This window comes from Babylonia areolata, chromosome 17 (assembly GCF_041734735.1).
Source record: "Babylonia areolata isolate BAREFJ2019XMU chromosome 17, ASM4173473v1, whole genome shotgun sequence".
Lineage (NCBI taxonomy): Eukaryota > Metazoa > Mollusca > Gastropoda > Neogastropoda > Buccinidae > Babylonia > Babylonia areolata.
This window is the reverse complement of record NC_134892.1, coordinates 11,299,454-11,317,652: the sequence shown is the minus strand read 5'-3', so window position 1 is coordinate 11,317,652 and position 18,199 is coordinate 11,299,454. Positions and strand designations below refer to the sequence as shown.

The window sequence follows — 18,199 nt, the reverse complement described above, 5'->3', positions numbered from 1 at the left end:
TAGGTGATTATCACAGCGTCATTGAAGGCAGTCAAAAATACGACCAATAACAAAAATTGTACAAGGAATGCTGTATCACAGTAAATTGGTGTCATCCCCATTCGCCTATTCCCTGATTCACCTTTTCCTAAATCGCCCATTTCCTTTCGCTGAATTGCTGATCCTGATTTGCGTATTCCCAGTGCGCCTACGTACACAGATGCCGAGTGCGTACAAGTGTGTGTGTGTGTGTGTGTGTGCGCGAGTGTGAATGAGTGTGTGTGTGTATGTGTGTGTGTGTGTGTGTGTGTGTGTGTGTGCCTCTGTGTGTTTGAGAGGGGGAGAGAGAGACTGAATAGGTGAAACAGGAACTGTGTGTGTGTGTGTTTGTGTGTGTGCGCGCGCGAGTGTGTGTGTGTATGTTTATTTGTGTGTGTGTGTGTGTGTGTGTGTCAGTGTATGCCTGTGCCTGTGTGTGTGTGTGTGTGTGCGCGCGCGCACACGTGTGTGTGTACATGTGTGTGTGTGTATGCGTGTGTGCATGAGTGTGTGTATCTATGTTTATGTGTATGTGTATGTGTGTGTGTGCGTGTGTGTGTGTGTGTGTGTACATTGTGTGTGTATGCGTTTTTTGCGTGAGCATGTGTGTCTTTGTTTATATGTGTGAGTGTGTGTGTGTGTGTGTGTGTGTGTGTGTGTGTGTGTGTGTGTGAGTGTGTGCCTCTGTGTGTGTGTGCTTCTGTGTGTGTGTGTGTGTGTGTGTGTGAGTGTGTGTGTGTGTGTGCCTCTGTGTATTTGAAAGGGGGAGAGAGAGAGAGACTGAATAGGTGAATCAGGAACAGCCAGTAAGTGAAACATGACCAAAAAAATTCAAATCCTCAGGATGCCACTGAGGGCGGCAGCACGATTAAAGAGTCGGCAAAACAGGAAAATAGGCGAATCACACCTGCTCCAGTAAAAGAAAATGACCTGCATGGACAGAACAGCTAACTGCTGCCACTGCCTTCCATTGACCAATTGAACATAATCACTTCCATCCATAAACACTGATAAAAACAAATGTAAACAAATCAACCAACTGAACATGGTTTCATCCATAAACATCAACAGAAACAAATGTAAATAATAGAAATAGTAATAAACGTAAAAAAAATAAAATTAAAAAAGTCTGAGACCTCAAAAATGCAAAATTTGCGTAATGTACCTGTTCAATAAAGGTTTTTAAAAATGTATATTTTCACAAAATATCAAACAGCATCACATTGTTACAGATATGGATCACAGTAAAAAAAAATATATTCCTTTCCTACTCACTCTAACACACATACTCACACACACAGAGACAAACACACGCACACACACACACATCCAATATCACAAAGTGGAAAGACACTAAACTGAAGACTACACACACACACACACACACACACACACACACACACACTTTTACCCATGCACATAATGCAAAATTATTTCATTTCCCTGACAAGTTATTCAAAGCATCAAAAAACTTCATACAACTCATGTCACGATAAAAACCTTCACAGCCTTTAAGTACCGTATCTCACTGGTCCTCTGAATGCCACGACAGTAAAGACAAAGTATTTCAACAAGGCCACTTAGTCCTTCAGTACCTTCTACAGATAATGGTGAGGAACCATTTTACCTATATCCATCAGTTTTGAAAACAATCATTTCAATACAAAAAAACACACACAAAAATAATGTATGTCTGTACAGCAAACAACACTTACAATTTTGTATATAATGTTATGTCTTTGAATAGAAAAAAAAAAGTATTTTCAGTACAATCCTTGTATATCTGTCTGAATATATGATAGTCAGTCGTGTCCAACTATGACCATCAGAACAGCAGAGGAGGCAACTGCTGTTCCGACTATCTGGGCTAGAATTTGATTATAGTGGAGAGTGTCTTGCACAAGTTACATCCCCACTCTCTCGGCCAAGAGGGTTTTAGGACAGTCGGCGTTGGGATGGTTCCCAAAGGCCAACTAGCCCATAAGGCTGCAGCACTAGAAGCCAGTGCAATTTTGCCTCCAAGTTTGAGAGTCATAGTCCTTCACAAAAGACCAAGCTGTAAATGGTTTCCCATTGACTGGAGAAACCACTGATAATACAGCTCTCACTTTGCTGTTGGCCCAAATGTAAACTTATGTCAATCTGTGATGTAAGCCAAAAATCTGTCTGAACAGATGACAATAATTACAATACAATTAATTACAATACAATTTTATGTTTATCCGTCTGTGTGACTCATAATAATTATGATAAAAACTCAGACAATTTATGTATATCTATCTTCTGTGGCTGAAGACAATTGTATGCATATCTATCCAATAAGAGGATGGTAATTTCAATACATTTTTACATACATCTATCTGAATACATAACAATAATTAGTATACTTACAATACAGTTTTTGTGTATATCTGCCTTTGCGACAAAAAATGATTACAATGCAGTTTTACGTATATCTGTGAAAAGAACAACAATCAAATACAATGCAATTTTGTTAAAATCTCTCTGAATAAAGAACAGTAATTTCAATTCAATTTTATACAATTTTATGAATTCCTATCTGATTGCAGACAATCGTGATGATGCAATTTCATGTATAGATGTATCTTTGGCCAAACAAAATTACAATTTCATGTATATCTGTATACAGAACAAAATTTACAATACAATTTTACGTATCTTAAAGAGAACAATAATCTATTCAATTTTATGTATATCAGTATAAAAAAGAATATTTACAATAGAAATGAGAGTATATATATATATATATATATATATATATATATATATATATATATATATATATATATATCCATATGCAGAGCAATGATCACAATATAAATCTATTTTATTTGTATATTATGATTTCATGTATATCTATAAAGAACAAGAATTACAATACAATTTCTCAGAAATTAGTAATTTCACAGTCAAAAAATCATTGCTGGAATATTCATTGTGGATTCATTACCTACTCCTTTGATTAATGTTAGCAAATAAAGGATATAATTGACAAAATATCAAATAAATCAATATAACATGATAATTATAAGATTTAATATGATCAAATACCATCAGATATAATCAAAACATCATGTTCAACATCTATTATCCTGCCTGCCTGCACACACACACACACACACACACACACACACACACACACACATACTCACACATCTATATATCTACCTACCTACCTACCTGCCTGTCTGCCTGCCTACCATCCTATCTATATATCTATCTATATATCTGTTCTATTCTGTTCTAATCTTTGTATTACTCTTTTGTCACAACCAAAATTTCTTGTGTGAAATTCAGGCTGCTCTCCCAAAGGAGAGCACCACCCTTTTTTTTTCCTTTTTTTGAAGTTTTTTTTTTTTTTCCCCTGTCTTCAATTTTATTTGTTTTCCTATCGAAGTGGATTCTTTTTTATCTTATCGTGTTGCCAACCCTTTGGTTTCCATGGGCTCTTTTACATCCAAATGAGTAAAATCCAGATCACCACTCAAGGTCTAGAGGAGGGGGAGAATATACTGACGACAGTGGTATTCAAAACCAGTGCAATCAGATTATCTCGCTTCCTAGGCAGACACGTTACCAATAGGTCAACATTCCACATATCAATCTCTCTCTCTCTCTCTCTCTCTCTCTCTCTCTCTCTGTATATATATATATATATATATATATATATATATAGAGAGAGAGAGAGAGAGAGAGAGAGAGATAGATATAGATATAGATATATATAAACTAAGTAGAGTCTATGGACTAACTTCATTTATGCATGAAAGCAAAAACTGTTTTCAAAAAGATGATCAAAAACTGTGTTTCTTCCCAAGACGGCACTTAACCCAAGCCTAATCCTAACCCTGGCAAAACACTGAACCTAACCCTAACCATGACAAAACACTGAACCTAACCCTAACCCTGGAAAAAAATTGAACCTAACCCTAACCCTGACAAAACACTGAACCTAACCCTAACCCCTAACCCTGACAAAACACTATGCCTAACCCTAACCCTGACAAAACACTGAACCTAACCCTAACCCTGACTAAACACTATGCCTAACCCTAACCCTGACAAAACACTGAACCTAACCCTAACCCTGACAACACTATGCCTAACCCTAACCCTGACAAAACACTGAACCTAACCCTAACCCTGACAACACTATGCCTAACCCTAACCCTGACAAAACACTGAACCTAACCCTAACCCTGACAACACTATGCCTAACCCTAACCCTGACAAAACACTGAACCTAACCCTAACCCTGACAACACTATGCCTAACCCTAACCCTGACAAAACACTGAACCTAACCCTAACCCTGACAACACTATGCCTAACCCTAACCCTAACAAAACACTGAGCCTAACCCAACCTAAACCCCTTAACTGCTGAATCTTGGTGAAAACAATTAGACCACTTTGCATACTTCTTCAGCACTGAACTTCATTTTGCTGAAAGATAAAGTCACTTCCAATCCCCCCCTAAGACCCTGAAAGCTTTACAGCAGTGTGGGAGACCTGCAGCGTACACCTGCCTTCATCGCAGAGACTGGGGTGTCCATCTGACCAACGAAAAGACGAAGAAGAAGAAGAATATACGAAGAGGAAGAAGAAGAAGAAGAAGAAGCAGCAGAAGATCCCCAAGACTAGACATCCACAAAATGCCCCGCATCCTGACACATGTTTGTATTTGTATTTCTTTTTATCACAACAGATTTCTCTGTGTGAAATTCGGGCTGCTCTCCCCAGGGAGAGCGCGTCGCTATACTACAGCGCCACCCATTTTTTTGTATTTTTTCCTGCGTGCAGTTTTATTTGTTTTTCCTGTTGAAGTGGATTTTTCTACAGAATTTTGCCAGGAACAACCCTTTTGTTGCCGTGGGTTCTTTATCGTGCGCTAAGTGCATGCTGCACACGGGACCTCGGTTTATCATCTCATCCGAATGACTAGCGTCCAGACCACCACTGAAGGTCTAGTGGAGGGGGAGAAAATATCGGCGGCTGAGTCATGATTCGAACCAGCGCGCTCAGATTCTCTCTCGCTTCCTAGGCGGATGCGTTACCTCTAGGCCATCACTCCACTAATAGGGACCATCCATTCAATCACAGTCAGATGACAGCCTTCGCTGACAAGAGAGAGTAACCATCAGCATTGGCAGCAGCATTTACTTCTTCATTCGTGGGCTGCAACTCCCACGTTCACTTGTATGTACATGAGTGGGTTTTTATGTATATGACCGTTTTTACCCCACCATGTAGGCAACCATACTCTGCTTTCAGGGGGGTGCATACTGGATATGTTCTTGTTTCTATAACCAACCGAACGCTGATATGGATTATAGGATCTTTAACATGCGTATTTGATCTTCTGCTTGCATATACACACGAAGGGGGGAGTTCAGGCACAAGCAGGTCTGCAAATATGTTGACCTGTGAGAGATTGGACAAATCTCCACCCTTCACCCACCAGGCACCATTAGACATTGGAAAAATCTCCACCCTTTACCCGCTAGGTGCCGTTACCTAGAGATTCAAAACCCAGGACCCTCAGATTGAAAGTCCAACTCTTTTAACCGCTCAGCTATTGCGCCCAGTCCAGCAGCAGTTAAAGAAAAAAACAAGAGAGGCAGGGCCTTCAAGACTCACTTGTGATACACTTAAAAAAAAAATCCAAGCTTTTTATGTATTGAGTATAATTTCAAAATGTAATGTTTAAGATGAGAAAGATCAGTTTAAAGCAAATTAACTCCCCTAGCATTAATTACAGAGTAATTTCCCTTGTTTACCCACTGCACCAAAACGTTTGCAAAATAAATAAAACTTCCATGCTTAGCAAAAGAAGTTCCTGTTTGAACAGAAAATGATAATTATGACTGCTCTTGTTGTTGGGTCAGAATATCAGATCAAAGTGCCAAGTTTAGACAATACAAAAAATATAAATATAACAGTAAATGCAGTTTGCATATAATTAGGCTTCATTTTGTGTGTGTGTGTGTGTGCCCATCCCAGAGGTGCAATATTGTTTTAAACAAGATGACTGGAAAGAACTGAATTTTTCCTATTTTTATGCCTAATTTGGTGTCAGCTGACAAAGTAGTTGCAGAGAAAATGTCAATGTTAAAGTTTACCATGGACACACACACACACACACACACACACAGAGAGAGAGAGAGAGAGAGAGAGAGAGAGAGAGACAACTAAACACCAGGTTAAAACATAGACTCACTTTGTTTACACAAGTGAGTCAAAAAAAGGGGGGGGGGGGCTTGGAGGGGGGTTGGAGTTAACCCTAGGAGGCAACCCCCTGGGCTTTCTGCTGAATAAGGTCGGCGCTGCGCTTGTCCGCCTCGTGTCGCTTGTGCAGCTTGTCAAGGTCCTTCACCTCCACCGACTGCCCTTTGTCCTGGCTGGGTTGCTGCCCTTTGGCGGGCTTGGCGATGGGGGAGAGCTGTGAGGCCATCTCGTAGTTGTTGTAGGCAGAGGCTCTGGGTTTGACGGTGGGTTTGGGCACGTGCTTGGCGTATTCGACCGCCTGCACAGACGAAGATGATGATGATGATGATGAATGATGATGATGATACAGATATTATATAATATCTATCCTCAGTCGAGAGACCAAGCTTTACAAACACGGAGTCCATTTTGTACAACAGGTTGCCTGCCTGCGTAGAGCCGACTGACAGAATACACAATATAGAACACTCGATAAGAGAAATTCATGTGTGGTACATGCTACGCAAACAATACACAAATCACAGTCATTCAATGTAAGTACACAATAGACATAAATAGCTGCCATTGACTGCTTATCATTCGTTTTCTGTGTCATTCAATCAGGTTTCAGTCATTCACATACTCACACACACACACACACTCATACAGACATATAACATTTTATGGGTATAATGGTTTTGTTTATCTACCCCACCATGTAGGCAGCCATACTCTGTTTTGGGGGGTGTGCATGCTGGGTATGTTCTTGTTTCCATGACCCACCAAACGCTGACATGGATAACAGGATCTTTAATGTGCATATTTGATCTTCTGCATGCGTATACACACTAAGCCACAAGCAGGTTTGCACAAATTTTGACCTGGGAGATCGGGAAAAAACCTCCACCCTTAACCCACCAGGTGTGACAAGGATCGAACTCAGGAAACTCCGGTGAGAATCCAGCACTTTAACCACTTGACCACCGCACCCGGTGCAAAATGCTGGACCTTGACAAGCTACACAAGCAACACCAGATGGACAAGACAACACAATGTGTGTGTGTGTGTGTGTGTGTGTGTGTGTGTGTGTTTATTTCAGGAAAACCAGTTTATCAAAATGTTTTTGTTTCAAACTTCTTAGAATAGAATAGAATATGTCTTTATTACCAAGTGTACCAGGGTCACAAAGAATATTGGGGGAATAGTACATTACATGGTACAAACATAAATCGAAAATCATACACAAACACACATACAGTAGAAATTAGGATACATACAAGTGCATATCAATATAAAAACTTGTGCATACTCACACAGGCACGCACTGCACACACACACACACATACGAGCGCGCGCACGCACACACACACACACAAACATTCACACACACACACACAAACACTCTCTCACACAAACATTCACACACCCACCCACACACACACACACACACATACACACACACACGTTTGAACAGAAGCCGCATATTACAGGTGGATGGGGCTGATGACTAGATCTTCAGGTAGATGGTTGTTGATTGCACAATTCTAGTTATCATGCTGGATTTGTTGAGAGAGACAGGGCACTGATTGCTTTTGGGATAAAGCTACTGGGGAAGCGATTAGTTTTCGTCCTTGTATTCTGTATTTTGTATTTTGTATTTTTTCTTTTTATCACAACAGTGTGTGAAATTCGGGCTGCTCTCCCCAGGGAGAGAGCGTCGCTACACTACAATGCCACCCATTTTTTTGGCATTTTTTCCTGCGTGCAGTTTTATTTGTTTTTCCTATCGAAGCGGATTTTTGTACAGAATTTTGCCAGGTACAACCCTTTTGTTGCCATGGGTTCTTTTATGTGCACTAAGTGCATGCTGCACACGGGACCTCGGTTTATCATGTCATCCAAATGACTAGCATCCAGACCACCACTCAAGGTCTAGTGGAGGGGGAGAAAATATCGGCGGCTGAGCCGTGATTCGGATTCTCTTGCTTCCTAGGCGGACACGTTACCTCCAGGCCATCACTTACACCGCAAATGACCTCCCCTGCACTGACCAGTGGCTCAGCACTGCTTACCTCTCACACAGGAGAAAGGTGGCAGCAGAATGGTTGAGATGCTTATCTTGCAATACAATGTCCATTAGGGCCTGGGTTCGAACTCCAGTCTTGCCCCGTCTCGCAAGTTTAACTGGAAAATCAAACCGAGCGTCTAGTCATTCAGATGGGATGATAAACCGAGGTCCCGTAAAGCACGCACTTGGTGCACAGAAAAAAGAACCTATGGCAATGAGAGAGTTTTCCTCAGGAAAAATTCTGTCGAAGAAATCCACTCCGAGTGGTACACAAAATTATTATACACGCATGCACTCAAGGCCTGGCTAAGCGCGTTTGGTTACGCTGCTTGTCAGGCATCTTCCCAGCAGATGTGGTGGTGTAGCGTGTACGGATTTGTCCTAACGCAGTGACGCCTCCCTTGAGAAACTGAAACTGAAACTGAAACCCTTGCAGCCTGTGTTAGCTCCCCTGCACTGACCAGTTTGCGTTTGCTCAGCATGTCGTCTTGCTGGGACTGTCGGGGGAAGGTGGCCGGCTTCTTCGTCGTGAGATCTTTCATGTTCTTGTCGTTCACTGCTTTGGAGTAGTCCTGCTGCCGGAGCAATTTGTCTCTCTGACGGCCAGAAACACACACAGGGTCACGGTTAAGTATGTGTAATTAAAACACACATATTACAACACAATATCATTTCAGTTGAAAGTTAATCTCTCTGATGGCCACACACACACACACACACACACACACACACTCCAACACAACATCATTTCAGTTGAAAGTTAATCTCTCTGATGGCCACACACACACACACACACACACACACACACACACACACACACTGCAACACAACATCATTTCAGTTGAAAGTTAATCTCTGACACACACACACACACACACACACACACACACACACACACTACAACACAACATCATTTCAGTTCAAAGTTAATCTCTCTGATGGCCACACACACACACACACACACACACACACACTGCAACATAACATCATTTCAGTTGAAAGTTAATCTCTCTGACTGACACACACACACACACATTACTGACACACACACACACACATTACAACACACATCATTTCAGTTCAAAGTTAATCTCTCTGATGGTCACACACACACACACACACACACACACACACACATTGTAACACACATCATTTCAGTTGAAAGTTAATCTCTCTGACAGCACACACACACACACACACACACACACACATTGCAACACACATCGTTACAGTCAGGAGTCAGAAGTGGAAAAGGTTTAGTTTGTTTTTAACACTTCTATTTGTTTTTAAATAGAAACCAAAACACACACACATACTTGGTACCTGCATATGTAACTAATTTTATCAGAATAAGTGAAAGTGGAAAAGCAAGTTCTGTTGTTGTTTTTAATTAAGGGTAATTTTCTCTTTTTTTTTCTTTTTTTTTTTTTTTTTGCCTACCTGTTCTTTTTCCCCATAAAAAAAAATGTGCTTCATATGCCTTCTTCATTGACAAAAAATAGCACAGAAAAAAAATATTTCTTTTTTCACCCCTCCTCCTCCTCCCCTTCACCCATTTTCTTATATTTTCTTCTCCCTTTCTTTCCTTATTTGTTTTTGTATTTTGTTTTTCATTAATTCCCATTCAAGCACAGTTCTTAGTCTGTGCGCTTCTATTCTGATGGACAGCCTTCTTCTTCTTCTTCTGCGTTCCTGGGCTGCGATTCCCACGTTCACTCGTATGCACACGAGTGGGCTTTTACGTGTATGACCATTTTTACCCCGCCATGTAGGCAGCCACACTCCGTTTTCGGGGGTGTGCATGCTGGGTATGTTCTTGTTTCTATAACCCACCGAACGCTGACATGGATTACAGGATCTTTAACGTGCGTATTTGATCTTCTGCGTGCGTATACACACGAAGGGGGTTCAGGCACTGGCAGGTCTGCACATATGTTCACCTGGGAGATCGGAAAAATCTCCACCCTTCACCCACCAGGCGCCGTCACCATGATTCGAACCCAGGACCCTCAGATTGACAGTCCAACGCTTTAACCACTCGGCTATTGCGCCCGTCTGATGGACAGCCTTTTCACAAAATTTCAGTTGATCGACTTTTTTTTTTTTTACGTTTGCAATTTTTCCACTGATGAAAAACACAAGAATACAGAAATACACATACTTAACCATTCAGCACAAAGATGTGCTTTCTGACAGCAGCACACATCCAACACATGGAAGCAAACAAATGAAATGAAATAAGTGAAAAATAAAAAAGTTTAAGTAAATGGAAGGCACCAAAACGTTCAGTTCAGTTCAGCTCAGTTCAGTTGCTCAAGAAGGAGAAGGAAAGTGGATCAAACTAAGTGCTTTGCAATTTCTTTTACACTGTCCAAAAACCAGGAGGTAAATGCGGCAGAAAGGATAAGATGTTCATCTGCCAATTCAGTGTCCGTGAGGGTCTGGGTTTTCTTCTTCTTCTGTGTTCGTGGGCTGCGATTCCCGCGTTCACTCGTATGCACACGAGTGGGCTTTTACGTGTATGACCGTTTTTACCCTAACCCTGACAGAACACTGAACCTAACCCTAACCCTGACAAAACATGTAGGCAGCCATACTCCGTTTTCGGGGGTGTGCATGCTGGGTATGTTCTTGTTTCCATAACCCACTGAAAGATAACAGGGTCTTTAACATGCGTATCTGATCTTCTGCGTGCGTATACACACGAAGGGGGTTCTAGCAGGAGGCACTAGCAGGTCTGCACATATGTTGAGCTGGGAGATCAGAAAAATCTCTACCCTTCACCCACCAGGCGCCGTCACCGTGATTCGAACCCGGGACCCTCAGATTGACAGTCCAACGCTTTAACCACTCAGCTATTGCGCCCGTCAGGTCTGGGTTTGAATCCTGCCCTTGCTCTTTTTCCCCCCAAGTTTGACTGGAAAAAATCAAACTGAGCGTCTTAAGTCATTTGGATGAGGCGATACACTGAGCTCTCCTTGAGAGAGAGAGAGAGAGAGAGAGAGAGAGAGAGAGAGAGAGAGAGCACGGTTTCAGCTCACCTTTTCCCTGAACGTTTCGTTTTCCAGGTCCGGTCCCAGCGAGCCACGTCCCAGCTGCACCTCTCTCTGCATCCGCTTGTAGTCCTTCAGGCCATAGGTGCGGTACCAGGGCTTCTCGATGTTCATCTGCTTCTCCTTTTCTCGCAGGTAGCTCAGCATGTAGCTGCCGTTGTCGGACTGTACGGGGGCAGAGCTTGGCGACCCTACAAATAAGACATCAGCATTTTTTTTTTTTTTTTTTTTTTTTTTTTGCTACCCTGATCATCTGCACCATTTCAGTGGCATCTCATCCCATGCTGCTCATTCCGAGTCCCCCATACACATCTGGGTACTGTCTGTCACAGTCCCAGCGTCGGCAGTGCACAGGTAACCATCAATATTAGGTCGCCAGGAGGCCACACACACACACACACACACACCAGAGGAGACCCTGCTCTGCCGCTGAGTCACTTCGGTGGTGTTCGGAAGAGCCTGCTCTGATTTGACGTACTTGAGACACCACCTACTCAGCCCCGCACTGACGAAAATAATGGCCTAGTCATGGAACCAGACTGAGTGAGCACCTGTTCCCCCCACTCCCCCCCCAACTTCCCCAAAGAATGAAGACCATCACCACATCCCTCTGATGACAGTCGCCCATCGGCAATTCAATTTGTTTATATGTGCTGCAGAAAACATGCACTCTCTGTTTCACTTATTCATTGATGCTGCTCATGTTACACATAACTCATAACTGCTCCTCAGAAAATGCATTCCTGATCAGGCATTAAGAATAAGAGCCTATCCTAGAGTCTATACATAAAACGTTAAAATAAAAATGAAATAAAAAATATGAAAAAAAGGGGTAATGAAATAATATTTTTTTCTTTTTAAATGTTAGTACAAAATCTGTATGTAAGAGCTAAAGAAAGTAAGTAAATGTGTTGTCACTTTACACGAAAACCCACACAGTGAGTTAGTGTCCTCAGATTACATCCTCTCTCAATCCTTTGCAGACTTGTTTCCCTTGGTTCAGCAGCCAGACATGTAAATCGAATACACACAGACAAAACTTAAACACAAACACAATCGCTAATACAAACAGTGATACAGTTAAAACAAACCATTGATCAGTTGACCGAATCAGCTCTCTCTCTCTCTCTCTCTCTCTCTCTCTCTCTCTCTCGGTATGTATGTATGGTCAGTCAAAGGCCCCATAACCTCAACCGGCCAGCAGGACACTGAATTCACACCATTTCAACCTTCCCCAACCCAAGTCGGTCTCCCCATTCACACCTGAGTGGAGTGAGGCCGGTCGAAGTAAAGTCCCCTTCCTCCACCAGCAAAACACCACGTCGAAACAAAGCTTGATCGCCGGTGAACACTCTGTGTGTGTGTGTGTGTGTGTGTGAAGTTTTTGTTTTTTCTCAAGGCCTGACTAAGCGCGTTGGGTTATGCTGCTGGTCAGGCATCTGCTTGGCAGATGTGGTGTAGCGTATATGGATTTGTCCGAACGCTGTGACGCCTCCTTGAGCTACTGAAAACTGAAAACTGAAACTGTGTTGGGAGCTCAGCACAGGAAAGTGAGTCCCAATCCCCTCTTTCCACCATTTCAACCTTCCCCAACCCAAGTCAGTCTCCCCCGTTCACACCTGAGTGGAGTGAGGCCGGTTGAAGTAAAGTCCCCTTCCCCCACCAGCCAAAACACCACGTCGAAACAAAGCTTGATCGCCGGTGAACACTGTGTGTGTGTGTGTGTGTGTGTGTGTGTGTGTGTGTGTGTGAAGTAAAGTCCCCTTCCCCCACCAGCAAAACACCACGTCGAAACAAAGCTTGATCGTCTGGATCAGACGTCGAGCATACGCCTAACCAGCTCCGCCACAACACGGCCAATATGATGTATGACAATGTATCTTTTTTTTTTAGAAACTTGTCAGCAGTGCAGAGAGACTAACCCTCAGAGCTGGCATGGATGGGAGGTATGACTTTGTAGGGATTGGTGGGGGCGACAGTGGTGGTGTACACAGGATCACTGTAGTCATGGCTACCGCTGCTGTCGTGAGCTCTGTAAGTTTTGCCCCCTTGCTGCACAAACACACACACACACACACACACACACACACACATAACCATCAGTGTGTGAACAAAACAATGAAAAGGAAACAAAAAAATGAATGAATTAGGTCAAATAAGCAAAGAGCTAAGGGGTGAGGCGAACAGAACCATGAAGGAATGAATGTTACCCAACAAATGAAAACAAAACAACACAAGAGAGGCAAGGCCTTCAAGACTCACTTGTGATACACTTTTTTAAAAAATCCAAGCTTTTTATGTATTGAGTATAATTTCAAAATGTAATGCTTAAGATGAGAAAGATCAGTTTAAAGCAAATTAACTCCCCTAGCATTACAGAGTAATTTCCCTTTTTTTACTCTCTGCACCAAAACGTTTGCAAAATAAATAAAACTTCCATGCTTAGCAAAAGAAGTTCCTGTTTGAACCAAAAATGATAATAATGACTGCTCTAGTTGCTGGGTCAGAATATCAGATCAAAGTGCCAAGTTTAGAGAATACAAAAAATATAAATATAACAGAAAATGCAGTTTGCATATAATTAGGCTTCATTCTTTTCTCTTTTTTTTGTGCCCATCCCAGAGGCGCAATATTGTTTTAAACAAGATGACTGGAAGAACTTAATTTTTCCTATTTTTATGCCAAATTTGGTGTCAACTGACAAAGTAGTTGCAGAGAAAATGTCAATGTTAAAGTTTACCACGGACACACAGACACACACACACACACACACACAGACAACCGAACACCGGGTAAAAACATAGACTCACTTTGTTTACACAAGTGAGTCAAAAATAAATTAATTAGGTCAAATAAACAAAGAGCTAAGGGGTGGGGCGAACAGAACCATGAAGGAAAGAATGTCACCCAACAAATGAAAACAAAACAACAAAGGAATGAATTAGGTCAAATAAACAAACGGCTAAGGGGGGCGAACAGAACCATGAAGGAATTAGTATCACCCAACAAATGAAAACAAAACAACAAAGGAATGAATTAGGTCAAATAAACAATGGGCTAAGGGGGGATGAACAGAACCATGAAGGAATGAGTGTCACCCAACAAATGAAAACAAAACAACGAAGGAATGATTTAGGTCAAATAAACAATGGGCTAAGGGGGGATGAACAGAACCACGAAGGTATGAATGTCACCTGACAAATGAAAACAAAACAACGAAGGAAGGAATTACTTAAACAAACAAAGGGCTAAGGGCACGTGAACAGAACCCTGAAGGAATGAAAGTGACTAAGAGGCAATGGGTTATGGAGTAAAAGCGTAAGATAAGATAAGATAAGATAAGAATAACTTTATTATCTCCAACTGGAGAAATTTGGTCAGGTGCATTATCACAACATAGACAAGTAAACAACATGGGGACCATAACTGTAAAAGTCAACAACAGCTTTTACGAATATTACGAAGATACAAATGTAAAAAATATCACATACATCGTTTCATACATACATCCACACACTGCAGGTAATAACTAGTATTCTCAATGTAAAAACAGAAAGAATTAAGAAACATTATTTGAATATAATTATAAACATAGCCTACTATACTGCACATTGATTATAATAGACAGATAAGATAAGAATAAAGATGAATTGCGGAAAACCACAACCAGATAATCAGCACACACCCGCACCCCCCACCCCACCCCCCTCCCCAACACACACACGCGCGGATTACTTGATTAGACAAGAGTAATAAACATATGTTCTCAAATAAAAGCATTTCACATATTCGCTTTAAAAACATTGCAATTAATTATTACATCGTAATTATTAAACAGAAATCTATTGAGAATATGGACGTTAGCATTAGACATATTCCACTGTACATTCAAGAGCACAAACATCTGCGTGTTGCCCCCTCGCGAAGCGCCACCAAACTGTACGATGCAATAAGAAACTGAACATTCCCTCTGTCACACCTGTGATTTGGTCATTGCTGCGGTGCTGAAGAGGCTCAATAATAATAATAATTGTTGTTGTTGTTGTTGCTGCTGCTGCTATTGTTATGATCATCATTATCATCGCCATCATCATCTTTTTTATTATTATCATCAATATTATTAATATATTATTATTATTATTACTACTACTACTATTACTATTACTACTGCTATTATTATCATTATTATTGTCGTCGTCATCAACGTTGTTGTTGTTGTTATTATCATTATCATCATCATTATCATCATTATTTTAACCATATCATTTTTATAAGCAACAAAAATAATAGTTGTAATGACAATAACAATCACAATAACAATCACTTTTTTTTCAGTGAAAGAAGAAGCAGAAGAAGAAGAAGAATTATCATTATAATTATCATTACTACCATTAATCATTATTACTGCTATTATAATAATCATCATCATCATCATTATCTATCTTGTCATGCTACAAAGTAAACCACATTCACACCAGTCATTCCCACTCATGCTCAACTCTGATTCAGAAGGATGAAAGACAAAAGATGTACACACAAAGCTAAACAAGATCCACACTTAGGACTGTTGAAGCAACGGGCGCAATAGCCGAGTGGTTAAAGCGTTGGACTGTCAATCTGAGGGTCCCAGGTTTGAATCACGGTGACGGCACCTGGTGGGTAAAGTGTGGAGATTTTTACGATCTCCCAGGTCAACATATGTGCAGACCTGCTAGTGCCTGAACCCCCTTGGTGTGTATATGCAAGCAGAAGATCAAATACGCACGTTAAAGATCCTGTAATCCATGTCAGCGTTCAGTGGGTTATGGAAACAAGAACATACCCAGCATGCACACCCCCGAAAACGGAGTATGGCTGCCTACATGGCAGGGTAAAAACGGTCATGTCATACAAGTAAAAGCCCACTGGTGTGCATACGAGTGAACGCAGAAGAAGACTGTTGAAGCAAGTGAACAATAAATGGGCTTGAATACTTCTGTGCTTACAGATGAAATGAAAAAAAATCTTTTTTTTTTCTTTCAATTGAAGCACATATTCTGTGAGAATTTATTTCTTTGTATGTGGTGTGGTTTTGGGGTTTGGTTTTTTTTTTGTTTTTTGTTGTTGTTTTTTTAGGGGGGGAGTGGTTGTTTTGTTTTGTTTTGTTTTTTCCGTCTATATCTTTTCTATTGTTTTGTTTTGATTGTTGCTTTTTGGTTTTTTTTAATATTTTTGTTTTTATTTTTGCAAGGGTCAGTTTAGGATTTCCCATAACTTATTCTGACTGATATCGGCTGTAAATTGTTCGAAGAGTTAGTTTTGTTTTTGCTTTTGTTTGAGGTTTTTTTGGGGGTGGGTGGGGGGGGGGGGGAGGGGTTGTTGCTGTTGTTGTTTTTTTCACAATGATGCAGACACTTTTTGCCACAGACATGGCAGCAAGATAAAAAGAACAATGAAAAAGCCTCAACTATGTATGTGCATTTGAGCATCAAAAGCATGCACTGACATTACATGCTCGGCAGCTGATGACAGGGTTTGGGAAATGGCATGGAACTAGCTCCAAACCAGCACTCCAACAATAAACCATAAATTTAAAAAAAAAGAACAGACTCACTCACTTTTACTCACAAAGACATGAAGAGCATCCGACACAACACAATCACATTTACTCCTAAAAAAATATCTTTCCCAAAACAGTCACTTTCCCCCTACATACTCAATAACAAATGTACCCCACAGAACACACACTCGCTTTTCCTCCTAAAGATAAGAACGGTATCCCATACTAAAACAGTCACTTTCCCCCAACATACTCAATAACAAATGTACCCCATAGAACACACACTCACTTTTCCTCCTAAAGATAAGAAAGGTATCCCATACCAAAACAGTCACTTTCCCCCTACATACTCAATAACAAATGTACCCCACAGAACACACACTCACTTTTCCTCCTAAAGATAAGAAAGGTATCCCATACTAAAACAGTCACTTTCACCCTACATACTCAATAACAAATGTACCCCATAGAACACACACTCACTTTTCCTCCTAAAGATATGAACGGTATCCCATACTAAAACAGTCACTTTCACCCTACATACTCAATAACAAATGTACCCCATAGAACACACACTCACTTTTCCTCCTAAAGATAAGAACGGTATCCCATACTAAAACAGTCACTTTCACAGTACATAATCAATAACAAATGTACCCCATAGAACACACACTCACTTTTCCTCCTAAAGATAAGAAAGGCATCCCATACCAAAACAGTCACTTTCACCCTACATACTCAATAACAAATGTACCCCCACAGAACACACACTCACTTTTCCTCCTAAAGATAACAAATGTACCCAATACCAAAAGTCACTATTCATGTGACCGATAAAGAGATGTATCATGCTTTTTAAAAAAAGAATTCAAATCCATTGTGACTAGGGCTCCACACAGGGAGGCCCGGGGCCAATCCTTTCCTTCTGACCAGCCTTACCCAGCCACAGTCAGGTACCCATTCACAACCGGGTGGAGTGAGGATAATCAGAATACAGCGCCTTTCCCCCACAAGGACACAACACCATGCCGAAACAAAGCCTCGAACTCTGACCACTGGTGAACCCATGGCAACAAAAATGTTGTCCTCTGGCAAAATTCCTCGGAAGAAATCCACTCTGATAGCCACAGAAATATATGTGCATGTACTCAAGGCCTGACTAGTTGAGTTATGCTGCTGATCAGGCATCTGCCCAGCAGTTTCAGTTTCAGTTGCTCAAGGAGGCGTCACTGCGTTCGGACAAATCCATATACGCTACACCACATCTGCCAAGCAGATGCCTGACCAGCAGCGTA

The 18,199-nt window shown here is 41.2% G+C and overlaps 1 protein-coding gene across 4 annotated transcripts in view; it reads right to left on the bottom strand.

Moving 5' to 3' along the window:
• Positions 1–6,297: 6,297 nt before the first annotated feature.
• The window catches only part of LOC143291487 (uncharacterized), a 27,806-nt gene continuing 15,904 nt past the window's right edge, over positions 6,298–18,199 (bottom strand). For all 4 annotated transcript variants that reach the window (XM_076601368.1, XM_076601365.1, XM_076601366.1 and 1 more), the window contains 4 exons: positions 13,288–13,417; positions 11,354–11,556; positions 8,774–8,908; positions 6,298–6,563 (listed from right to left, as the gene is read on the bottom strand). In XM_076601368.1, the coding sequence (XP_076457483.1) occupies positions 6,321–6,563; positions 8,774–8,908; positions 11,354–11,556; positions 13,288–13,417 (711 nt within the window). In that variant the 3' untranslated portion in view covers positions 6,298–6,320. The remainder of the gene's footprint in view (positions 6,564–8,773; positions 8,909–11,353; positions 11,557–13,287; positions 13,418–18,199) is intronic.